The 12,060-nt window shown below is 37.2% G+C and overlaps 1 protein-coding gene across 1 annotated transcript; it reads left to right on the forward strand.

Annotated features, from left to right (window-relative positions):
- The first annotated feature begins 1,199 nt into the window (after positions 1-1,199).
- On the forward strand, positions 1,200-8,062 carry LOC134856903 (uncharacterized). The gene is made up of 2 exons (XM_063873197.1): positions 1,200-2,932; positions 5,582-8,062. The coding sequence occupies exons 1-2, from the start codon at positions 1,510-1,512 to the stop codon at positions 7,990-7,992; spliced, it is 3,834 nt and encodes a 1,277-aa protein (XP_063729267.1). The 5' UTR covers positions 1,200-1,509; the 3' UTR covers positions 7,993-8,062.
- The last annotated feature ends 3,998 nt before the right edge of the window (positions 8,063-12,060 follow it).

Raw genomic sequence — 12,060 nt, forward strand, 5'->3', positions numbered from 1 at the left:
ATCACAACTCCGTCCACAGAGGATTTAGAGTAACGACTTGACTTCGCAGAAAAGGACTTCATTGAACTAGACCAATGACCACCTCGATGTTCAAGTATACGTACAGATCCGAGTAACAAGGCATCCCCTCCACGCACAATCTCCACGCCATTCCCAGACGAGGTCGAACACAAAAGAAGTTCTCTACATAAAACAGAAAAACCCGTCATAGCAAACCATTCTGAAATCAGATTGATTTCGTTGGGAAACACAGTCGTTGTCACAAGAAAACACAACGACTGATATCCATCATTCCAGCGTCCTGGAACTTCTCTAACAAGAGAAACCGGATAAGAATATGATGTTCGCCAAATACCAACGTCCATCATCCATCCTTTGAATTGCAGAAAGACAATTCTAAAAAACTCTGTAAAACCCGGATGGGTGGAACCTGATCTAAACTATATTTTATGATTGGATAAATTAGATATTTTACCACTGTAAAGTATTTAATATTAACCAATCATGATCCATCTAACTAACAACCCACTTATTTGTAAGTGCTGAAATTACTTGTAATTTCAGCACCAGAGAGATTTGAATTTAACTTAGAAATTAGTTGCCTCTCCAAGAGAACTTCAGCAGCCGCAATAAACCAGTATACCCTAGATCTATTGAGCCTAGCAGAGACTAGTTAAACAACCTGAGACTAGATAATATAAGAGTAAGATTAGGATCGGTATTAGACTAAGAAGTTGCACGAATCTATCCGGCCGAAAATAAGATAGCGTGACGAGCAGACGGTGTACCCTATCCGAAATTACTCTATGAGTTAACCACATCGGTTCTAACTCAATTTCCAAGAAGCTTGTCTTTCCTTTTTTGAAAGAAAAACGGCTCTTTTGCAAAACGGCCTGGTAAAAAATTGCAGGTGGGGGAAAAGGAAAAAGAGTCAGAAAAACTATAACTTTGGGTCTATAGTGAAAAAAAAAGCCCAAAATCAATAATTGATGGAGGCGTTTCATTATTTAGGCTTTTATTTCCTGGTCAAAAATCGCGACCGCATTGCATTCTCGATCAGTTTTTGAGCGAATATTCGGTTTATGTGAGGTCGATGTGAAAACTGTCGCAAGCACTTGACTCGATTAAAATGGTGGTGATTTTTATGGCTTCATTTCTTACGATCGGATCGAAAAGAATTGAGGTAAGTTATTGCTTCAACTGAGTTATACGCGAATCGTTAAAATAGCACGTGAATCAAAAATACCATCATGCCTCTAAACAAAACGAAAAAAAAACTTCGAACAAAGTATTTACATTGTGAAGACAAAATGCTATCGCGTTATAAAAAACAATTTATCAAATCCTTAAAAGCTTAACAAAGTAAAAAATAGAATTAATGCTTTTATTATAGTCACACTTTTGACAAAACTTTAAGGACTTTTGTCGTCTTGTACAGTTTTAGTTAAGAAAGCTAAATGCTTGTCGCTAACATATATTCATTCTTCGTTCTACTTTCATTCCACTTCTATGGCTTTGGGTGAAGAATCTGAAGTTACGCTGAAAACCCACTCAGATGAAAGAAAAACCGAAGCTCTCTCAATCCAACCCAATTTGTCCACTACAGCAGCATATTATACTGGAAGTTTCGCGCCCAAACCATCAGACTCCGAACCCGAACACTCGAAACGTGGAAAAGCTTTAGTTAAAAGCCTTGATCGAGAAAATACTATTTTAATTCAAAAGAACCCAAAGTCGAAAATAAAGTTGGTAGTCTTAGATAAATACAAACAGATGATACAGAATAACTCAAATAAAAGTTCCAGAATTCCTATACCAGGTGCACAGCCGGTTAGATTAAGTAATCAATCTTCAATTCTTGCCCCGAATAGTTCAGAAGTTGACCCTTTAGTGAAAGGAGGCGAGCTGCCAAATTTGACCTTCAGCGTTTCCCAATTCAACCCAAAACAGCAAAAGTATTCCATAACAGACACTGCCAACTTCAAACCTCGTGCATCGTCGCTGTCTAACCGAGTTCAACTGAGCGACACACGAAATAGAAATTATCACAATTTGATAGCGAGAAAACGCAATTCGAAGTCGGACCCGAGCCTCATGGGATCCTCAGGCTCTGTTGAAAACTCGCAAGAAATCAACGAAGAAGAAAAACAACATCAAGCTGTGGATAACTCTTCCAAAAACGGATCCAATCATATCGAGTTTCCTGAAGAGATGGACGTTTTGTCTGATTCGATCGTGGCATCAAAGCCCCCCAAAAGTGACAGACGCAACAAATCGTCAACTTCGCGTTCCCATCATGATTCAAAGTCCAGAACAAAGTCGAACACGGGACTTCATCGGGGAATCACAATGGCCGCCGCACAAAAGAATCCGAACGCGGACGAGCGGCAAGATACAAAGAAACGTCGTTCTACGCCTCTCGGATCCAGATCGTTCGCAAATGAGGAGTCACGCTCGGGCGATCTGATCAAATCACAAGACGACACGTCATTGAGGATGTCTTCGAACTCATCCAAGACTAAACATTTGAACTCGAGTGATCGGGAAAGCAGAGATCGATCGAAATCTCAGTCGGATTTCAGCCGAAAGACGAATGGCCAGTCGCATACTCGGCTGCACGCGAACGAAAAGTATGTAAGTCCATATGAAAAAGGACGAAGTGCGCATTCAAGAGAGCCAACATTGAATAAACTAGGACATCGATCGGCTAAACGGGACACTCCTAACGCTTCGGCTTCGAGCGACGTCATTGTTGCAAGCTCAAGGAGAAACTCTCGTTTGAATTTCTCCGAGCCATTTGAAATTAACTGCGGAGTTGAAAATCACGATTCGGATGCTTCCAAAAAGGGATCGAAAAGCCGAGGAAAAAGAGAAGTTAGCAGCCCCATCGTTCTTTCCAGTGCCAGAGACGGTAAAGAGGAAAACAATTCTGGTAAATTCGGCTGTTTTCCAGCATCTCACCTCACCCCCTCGAAAATCACAAAATGGCTCTTCTTCCGTTGTTTCCCCCACAAGATAAAGACACCAATCTTGGTGTGTTTTTATGGCTTTTCAGGGTTCTGTAAAAAGACAAAATGTGTTTGAAAGGGCACTCAACTCACATACCATTTGTTTTACTATTGAGCGTGAACAAAACATAAAAATATAATACATGCAGCTTGGACGTAAACGGTAGAAAGAGCTCACAAAATAAATTGGATCTTTCCACACCCCACCCTTCCTCATATTTCAAACTTTCCATTTTTATAATTGTTCTGCATGTTACACTAGTGGACACAATTAAACGCAAATTCAGGTTTTTACTATCTAAAAAGCCTGTTTTCAATGTGCATTTTGGACAACATCGATTTTCAGCTAAATTTTTACATAGACCAAGAGCAAATTATTAAAGCTACCTCTATGAAAGTATCAAAAATTGGTTTCAGAGATAATCCGGGTATGAAAACGCCAGATTTCCTCATCTGCTTTAAGTTTTGTTTCGTAGTGAACTCTTTCTCGAATATGCGGCTCTTTTCCAGTTCCATCTTTAATTTTTTCTGAAATTCAAAGGATAAAGTCGATGTGAAATGAGTTTTCATGTTGAAAACTGCATCCAAACGTAACTTTGCAATTTATTTTGTAATTTTAAGAGGGATGTGGCAAATTGGAAAAGAGCCGAATAAGCGGAGTAAAAAATTAAAAATGTTCATAAAAAGTGAAACATTCTCAGCGAAAAAATTGAAATAATCAGTGTGAAAACTTTACTTAACTCGACTGTTTTTTACTCTTTCACGCGAAGTAAAAAACTTAGTGCAGACGATGAAATCTGGCGTTTTCATACCCGGATTACATTGGTCAGTCTCTGAAACCAAACTTTGATACTTTCATAGAAGGTAGCTTTGATCATTTGCTCTTGTACTCTTGGTCTTTGTAACAATTTTGTTCAAAATGTACATTGAAAACTGGCTTTTTAGAGAATAAATACCGGAACTTGCGTTTATTTTTGTCCACTATTGTATAGGGTGTAAATTCGTGATATTACAATGTAAAGTATAAACAAGACTGCTCGTATCAGGGCGAAGCCCTGAAAGTTCCGACTGCCTTTTAACGTTTATGGAGCAGTAATAACATAAGCAACGTATAAAATCAATGAATTTTTTTTTTTTTAATTTGAAAACTTTTTGATGAAAATCATCCCCCCACACGCCATTGAAAGTACAAAACAATATATTTCGCTTCTTGTAACAAATCAATTATGGCAAATAGGCTTCTGTAAACAATTTGAATCAATTTCTAGTTCTACGACGGATTAATTCTCCGCTTACGCGTTAATAGCGCGAATTATATCGCGCGTTAATTGTCCCAAATTGGTCAAAATGGCCAAAATGGCAATCTTTAAACCCTCATAACTGTACGAAAAATGATCACAGGTAAAACATCTTTTCAAATTTGAGCTCAGGACAACAATAGCTTTCGAATGATATAAAAAATGTCCGTCAAAAATGGCTAGTTAAAAAGTCGAAATTTGTCTGAAGAAAAAAAAACCCACCCCGAGCACAAATATTCCGTTACATTCGTATCGAAAGTCAGAACAATAACAAATCTGCTCGCAATTGTTGGTTTGTTCACAATGCAAAATTTTGTTGCATTATGACAACGTTAAAATTGTTTTTCATATTCTCAAACTCAAATATGGATGCGGAAAGTCGAAAAGAGCCAATAATTTTGTCAGATCTCTCCAACTACTCCCCTTTGCGAAAGCGAGAGGTTAATTATTAGGTACAGAACTTACATATGCTTAACCACTGAATTCATGTTCCGACTTGCGATACAAAAGTAACGGAATATTTGTGCTTGGGATGGGTTTTTTTTCTTCAGACAAATTTGTTTTTAACTAGCCATTTTTGACGAAAATTTTTTTTATCATTCAAAAGTATTGTTGTCTTGAGCTTAAATTTGAAAAGATATTTCACCTGTGATCATTTTTTGTAGGGTTATGGGGGTTTAAAGATTGCCATTTTGACCAATTTGGGGCAATTAACGCGCGATATATTTCGCGCTATTAACGCGCAAGCGGAGATTTATTCCGTCTTAGAAATTGTTCCAAATTGGTTGAAAGAAGCTTATTTGCCATAAATGATTTGTTATAAGGAGCGAAATCTATTCTTTTGTACTTTATATGGCGTGTGGGGGGATGATTTTTATTTAAAAAATTCAAATTTTTGAATAATTTTCTTTTTTCATTTTATTTTATTAGCTTTATTTTTATTAATGTTATTACTGCCCCATAAACCTTAAAAGGCAGTCGGAACATTCAGGGCTTCGCCCTGATACGAGCAATATTGTTTCTTTGTAGGGATGACAATTCGTTACTTGGTATCCTAGTCGGGAGGGGAATAGTATAAGAGATCCAATTTGTCTAAAAGTTTTGATACGGCAAATCGCATAAGAAACATTTAGTTCTTCAAATCTGCTTACTTGTTCACGCTTTGTTTTTATTTTTGAATCATTGAGGGTCACTGTAAAAATGCTTTGGTAAATTAGATTTCAGAGAAAATAAGTTGGGTAAGGGGGCTGGAAAAGAGCCGTAATTTTGCTCAAGAAAATGAGGATTGTAAAGTGACGGTGCGTAGTACAGGTGTACTGAGCAATAGACTTGAAAAGAGAGAGAGAGGAGAGAATAAAAATAAACAGCTTTGTGACGGCGACGCCAAGGTAAATAATAATGAAAATATAAACCAAAGCAGCATAGTGACTATGGAAGTATTTTCAAAAGGAAAAGCTTTTAATGAAAGCAACGGAATCAGCAGAGACATTCCAACTAAATGCAGCTCAAATGCGGTAGCAACAAACAACGAAACCAGTAGTGAAAAACAGAGGAGCGAACAACATAATAAAGACACGGTACAAAATCAACGACCGGAAGATGTTTTGAATTCGACTGAAAACGACCGAGTCAAGACAACAAGATTAAGACCGGCCAAAGAACACAGCCAGGAAGATCAGGCGGCAAACTGCAAAGGCGCCCAGAATAAGACACACTTGAACATCCCCGGGAACGAGAGGGTGGGAAGTGACAAGCCGAATATGCATTCACACAATTCGAGGGCTTCTGTCCTTTCTAAGTCGCCTCCTAGAAGCAGAGGCCCCAGCAACTCAAGATCAGTTAGATCAACTAGTGGTAAGAGGCCAGTCATAAAAGCCACACCTATAGCTCAAGCTGCCCAAATACACCCAAAACAAGTAGCCTCCAATCCTTCAACTGGATCCACCATGAAGGGCACTGGAGGTTATGCAAAACGAGGCAAGCCAAGGGTTAGTACGACTGTAAAGCCGTCCCAGGAAGCCGAAAAGAAATCTGCCTCGGCTAAGAAAAAGCGAGAAGATGCAAATGGCGAGACGTTTTCAGACGGTACTGATAAAGAAGACAACGAGGAGCATTACGAAGTTCGCCCGCCACTGCCTTCGAATGCCAGAATCCCCCCTGTTATCACGGACCCCTCCGTCCACCCTTACGACGCAACTGAAAAATGTATCAAATCTCTGGCCAAACACCCTCTCGATATCGATTTCGGCGCCTGGCATCGAAATGTACTACCGACGTTGCCGCCGTTGGTTAGGAACCCGCAGTCGGGTAGGAGATACATTGAGCTGCCGAACCAATTCTACGCCTGCAGAGGAAATAACACAATCTTAGTCGAGAATCACTTCGTGAAACACATGCAATGGACGAGAACGGAGGAGAGAGGGCCTAATTACAAGTTCAAGTGGATGCAATGTGTGAACCAAATTGACTACGACGAGTTTCGAGACTCGGAACAAGTAGCCAATCATATCAGTAACATATCATGTTTAACTACCAAAATTGGCCTCGTTGAAAGTTTGCGAGCTTACGAGCGACATCTGCAACAAAAAGTTGAGCGAAAACCAAATACTGCAGCAAACAATGATTTGAAAATGGTTGATTTTTTCAACGAAACTTTTAAACTAAATAACAAGACAGAAAACGCAGCTTTCAGGGAAACGTATAAGGCGGGCGAAACGTGGATTTGCAAGCCGAACGGATTGAATCAAGGCATTGGGATTTTTCTGATGCGAAGTTTAGAAGATCTGGATGCTAAATTAAACGATCTGAATAGCAGCAAGAAGTCTTCACCCTACAAACAACGGAGTCATAACTATGATAGAATGATTCAAAGATACATTGAACATCCGTTGTTGCTGGATAATAAGAAGATTGACATCCGAGCTTACATGCTGATAGCATCGACTGCGCCCTTCGTGGTGCTCTATCACCCCGGCTATCTGCGACTGTGCATCGACGACTACAAATTAGACGACAACAGTTTAATCGGCCACTTGAACAACCAGTACATCCAGAAAAAAGATCCCAGGTACAAGAAGTTGAAAGACGACACAGTTTGGAGTTACGAAAGAGCCAATGACTACATAAACGAACACTACATGAAGTCGAAAGGCATCGAAGAAGATTGGTGGTACAAAGTGTTCGAAAAGCAAGCTAAGCGAATCATGCTCCACTGCTTCCAAGCTGTTAAATGTACTTTGAAGAGCCGCATCGGAACTTTCGACTTACTCGGATTCGACTTTATGATCGACGAAAACATGAAAGTTTACCTGATTGAAATCAATGTGAACCCTGCTCTGGCTACTAACTGTCAAGTTCTGGACCAAGTCATTCCGCCGATGGTGCACGAATCAATTGACGTAGTCATGGAAATCTGGGAAAAAGCGAGACGAGGACTTGCTGTCAGTCCGATTCAAAGTAGACAGAATATGGAAATACTCTACAACGAGGCTATGCAGAGCAAGTATCGACGGAGCCAGCATTCGGCTAAGATGGCAGCCAACTTCAGCAATGCTTCCAACTCCACTAACCCAAACAGTTCCACCGCCAGCAAAGAAAGCAACAACTCGACTAACTCGCAAAACAAATCAGCATCCAGGTTCAAATCCCAATCACCCAATAGAGACAATTCGCTTTCAGCAGGCTAAAAACACACTGCATTTATTTTTATATTGAACGCTACCTAATAAAAATCTATAAAAAATGATTTGACCCTTACTTTTTAATAGTATGTTACTTTTAGTATTATATCAAATCTTTTATATTAAAAATTCAATTTATAAAACAAAAAAAAAGTATTACATGAAAGAAAAATTCTGGATAATCTATTTTTTTCTAGACCGAGGTTGATTTTTCCGGGCAATTTAAAGTGCTGCAAAAGAATATCTTTAATTGGTGGCAGGACAATCTACCCTATTCCAAACTACCCTATACCATTCTACCCTATGCCATTATATCCTACATACCAATCTACCCTATGCCAATCTACCCTATACTAATCTACCCTATACTAATCTGCCCTATATACCATAATGAGGTATCATAATGTAATCTTTCAAAGTCCTAATTAGAATCGGAAAGATACAGCACGTGTTAATTCATTTGAGTCTAAATTTTTGGACTCAATTTGAGTCTTTAACAAAGATTCTATTTTAACCTATTTGTATTCTCTCGCGCAATTAAGTCATTCCTAACTCAGTTTATTTTAACAAACTTTGTGAATTTTTCAAAAATTCAATTTAATTTCTAAAAAACATACACTTTTTGAGGTTCCCGTGGCCGTAGAGGGCTGAAATTTTGGGAGGTAATAGAGGCCAATACCAAAAGAATTTTACCTTCTCCCTCACCCCGCCCCCCAGTACCGCCTTGGCCTGGTACTGGGGGGTCTACCCCTCCTTTTGTGATCAACTAGTCAAACCCTCAGTAATTTTCGAATTTCATTCAAAATTTGACTTCTTGGTGATTTGATCTTTCGACCTTTTGATTTTCAAACACAGGCATTATCCGCTACGCTATGTCGACTTGATGTGATATGACTTTTGTTTGTTTAAGAAATAGCCGCAACGCATTTCTATAGCAACATTGGATTAAAATTTCTGTTCGTTCATGCTTTGAACTCATTTCCATTTTGAACGCGCAAGTTTTACGTTGCTTTGATATTTTGTTCACGTGCGTCAATTATTCTTTGATCATAATTAATGGTTCTTTGATTTGTTCGGAAACATACTGTTTCGGATTCTTCAAGAGGATGGGGTAAGTTTCAATTGCTTTAATTATAGGGTAGAATGGTATAGGGTAGATTGGTATAGGGTAGATTGGTATGTAGGATAGAATAGTATAGGGTAGATTAGCATAGGGTAGATTGGAATAGGGTAGAATGTCATGGAACCCTTTAATTAATTCTTCGATGAACAATGGAGACTTTTTAAGAAAAGCACTAGGGCTTGCGACTATTTTTTCTTCCCTTCTATTTTTTTGACGTTCAATCATGTTTACTTCTGAGAAAACTAATCTGTAATTGTTCTGCAGGGAAACCAATCAAAAAAGACAGTTTTAATTTTGTGACCCAGGAAACCAATTTAAGCGAAAAAACGCAAACAACCCGAAACAATTTCGCCAGAGAAAAGAAGGACAAAAAATACGTTGTATTATAAAATCTCAAATTACTCAAAAACAGCGCAATCAAAAAGGATTTTTCTGTTCGTCACAAAATCTATCACAGTTGTAAAAAAGAAAACAGTTAAGCTGAAAAAAATTTGAAAGACAACATATTTCGACACAGAAAATGGTTCAAACGAGAGGATTAGATAATCCATGCAACTAGACAACTTGTCAAGCACTTTTTACGCATGTTCTAAGAATTTGCAGTTGATGATACAAAAATCGAATAAAAACCAACAAATATTCAAAAAAGTAGTAAGCATTAAAACTCTTAATTTCAGTGCTTCAACTCCCGATGCAGGCAAGGTTGGCACACAAATCATCAAAATTGTTATCTTCAATAATGCAAAAAGCGAGGATGACACACGTCTAAGAAAAACATACAAAAAACTACTTTCAAAAGTATGGGCCTTTCAGAAGGAGTCTTTCAAAAAATCATAATCCCTGCTTTTGAGCTGAGGAAGCGAATCTTTGACTCTTTAAATAAAAAAGATGGATTTTTTTTTTCATTTGTTGTCCAATACTGACATCATAAAATCAAAAGGTAAAAAAAGAAAAAATTGCATTTATCAGAAGTTCTTTTTTGACATCAATCAACAGCAAAATATGGTAGAAAATCAAAAACAAAATTTCAGAAGCCACTAAGACAGATCTTCTAACAAATTGATTTTTGAAAATTTGAAAACCAAAACAAACTATTGACTTTTACAAGATCAGCGATGTTAAAAATAAAAAGACTGCTCGTATCAGGGCGAAGCCCTGAATGTTCCGACTGCCTTTTGAGGTTTTATGGAGCAGTAATAACATTAAAAAAATAAATGAAATAAAATAAAATGAAACTTTTTTTTTCTAAAATTTGAATTTGTTTTTAAATCATCCCCCCACACACCATATAAAGTACAAAAGGATAGATTTCGCTCCTTGTAACAAATCAATTATGGCAATTAAGCTTCTTTCAACCAATTTGGAACAATTTTAAGACGGATTAAATCTCCGCTTACGCGTTAATGGTGCGAACTATATCGCTCGTTAATTTGTCCCAAATTGGTCAAAATGGCCAAAATGGCATTCTTTAAACCCTCATAACTTTACGAAAAATTATCACAGGTGAAAATATGGTAGAAAATCAAAAACAAAATTTCAGAAGCCACTAAGATAGATCTTCTAACAAATTGATTTTTGAAAATTTGAAAACGAAAACAAACTATTGACTTTTACAAGATCAGCGATGTTAAAAATAAAAAGACTGCTCGTATCAGGGCGAAGCCTTGAATGTTCCGACTGCCTTTTGAGGTTTTATGGAGCAGTAATAACATTAAAAAAATAAATGAAATAAAGTAAAATGAAACTTTTTTTTTCTAAATTTTGAATTTGTTTTTAAATCATCCCCCCACACACCATATAAAGTACAAAAGAATAGATTTCGCTCCTTGTAACAAATCAATTATGGCAATTAAGCTTCTTTCAACCAATTTGGAACAATTTTAAGACGGATTAAAACTCCGCTTACGCGTTAATGGTGCGAACTATATCGCTCGTTAATTTGTCCCAAATTGGTCAAAATGGCCAAGATGGCATTCTTTAAACCCTCATAACTTTACGAAAAATTATCACAGGTGAAAATATTTTTTCAAATTTAAGCTCAAGACAACAATAGCTTTTGAATGATATAAAAAAATTCCATCAAAAATGGCTAGTTTAAAAGTCGAAATTTGTCTGAAGAAAAAAAACCCACCCGAGCTCAAATTTTTCCGTTACTTTTCTATCGAAAGTCGGAACAAAAAAAAAACAAATATTACTTTCTCAAAATTTAAGAAAAATTACCGCGCCAAAAAATAAGAAATTTTCAATTAGCATCCTCCAAAATATTATTAAAATGATGGCTTAGTTTAAATCTGCGCATAAACAGCCTATCATGAGAAAAATGTTTCGCAATGTATTGACCCGCAGTGAACACTCATGGATTGTAATCGCTTATACTCGAAATCTGAGCCAGGGAATTAATCCATTATAGATGTATTGTTCAGACTACAATACTCATTATGTAGTGTTCAGACCACGAAATCGCTTTGCTTGGTTGTAACATTTCCAAGCTCAAAAAAGTTGCTGAGTTTTTGTTCCGACTTTCGATACGAAAGTAACGGAATATTTGTGCTCGGGGTGGGTTTTTTTTTCTTCAGACAAATTTCGACTTTTTAACTAGCCATTTTTGACGGAATTTCTTTATATCCTTCAAAAAGTATTGTTGTCCTGAGCTTAAATTTGAAAAGATATTTCACTTGTGATCATTTTTCGTAAAGTTATGGGGGTTTTAAGATTGCCAGTTTGGCCAATTTGGGACAATTAACGAGCGTTATATTTTGCGCTATTAACGCGTAAGCGGAGATTTAATCCGTCTTTGAAATCCTTCGAAATTGGTTAAGAAGCTTATTTGCCATAATTGATTTGTTACAAGGAGCGAAATTTATCCTTTTGTACTTAATATGGCGTGTGGGTGATGATTTTCACAAAAAAAATTCAAATTTTAGAAAAAAAAATTTTCATTTTATTTTGTT

This window comes from Symsagittifera roscoffensis, chromosome 1 (assembly GCF_963678635.1).
Source record: "Symsagittifera roscoffensis chromosome 1, txSymRosc1.1, whole genome shotgun sequence".
Classification (NCBI taxonomy): domain Eukaryota; kingdom Metazoa; phylum Xenacoelomorpha; order Acoela; family Convolutidae; genus Symsagittifera; species Symsagittifera roscoffensis.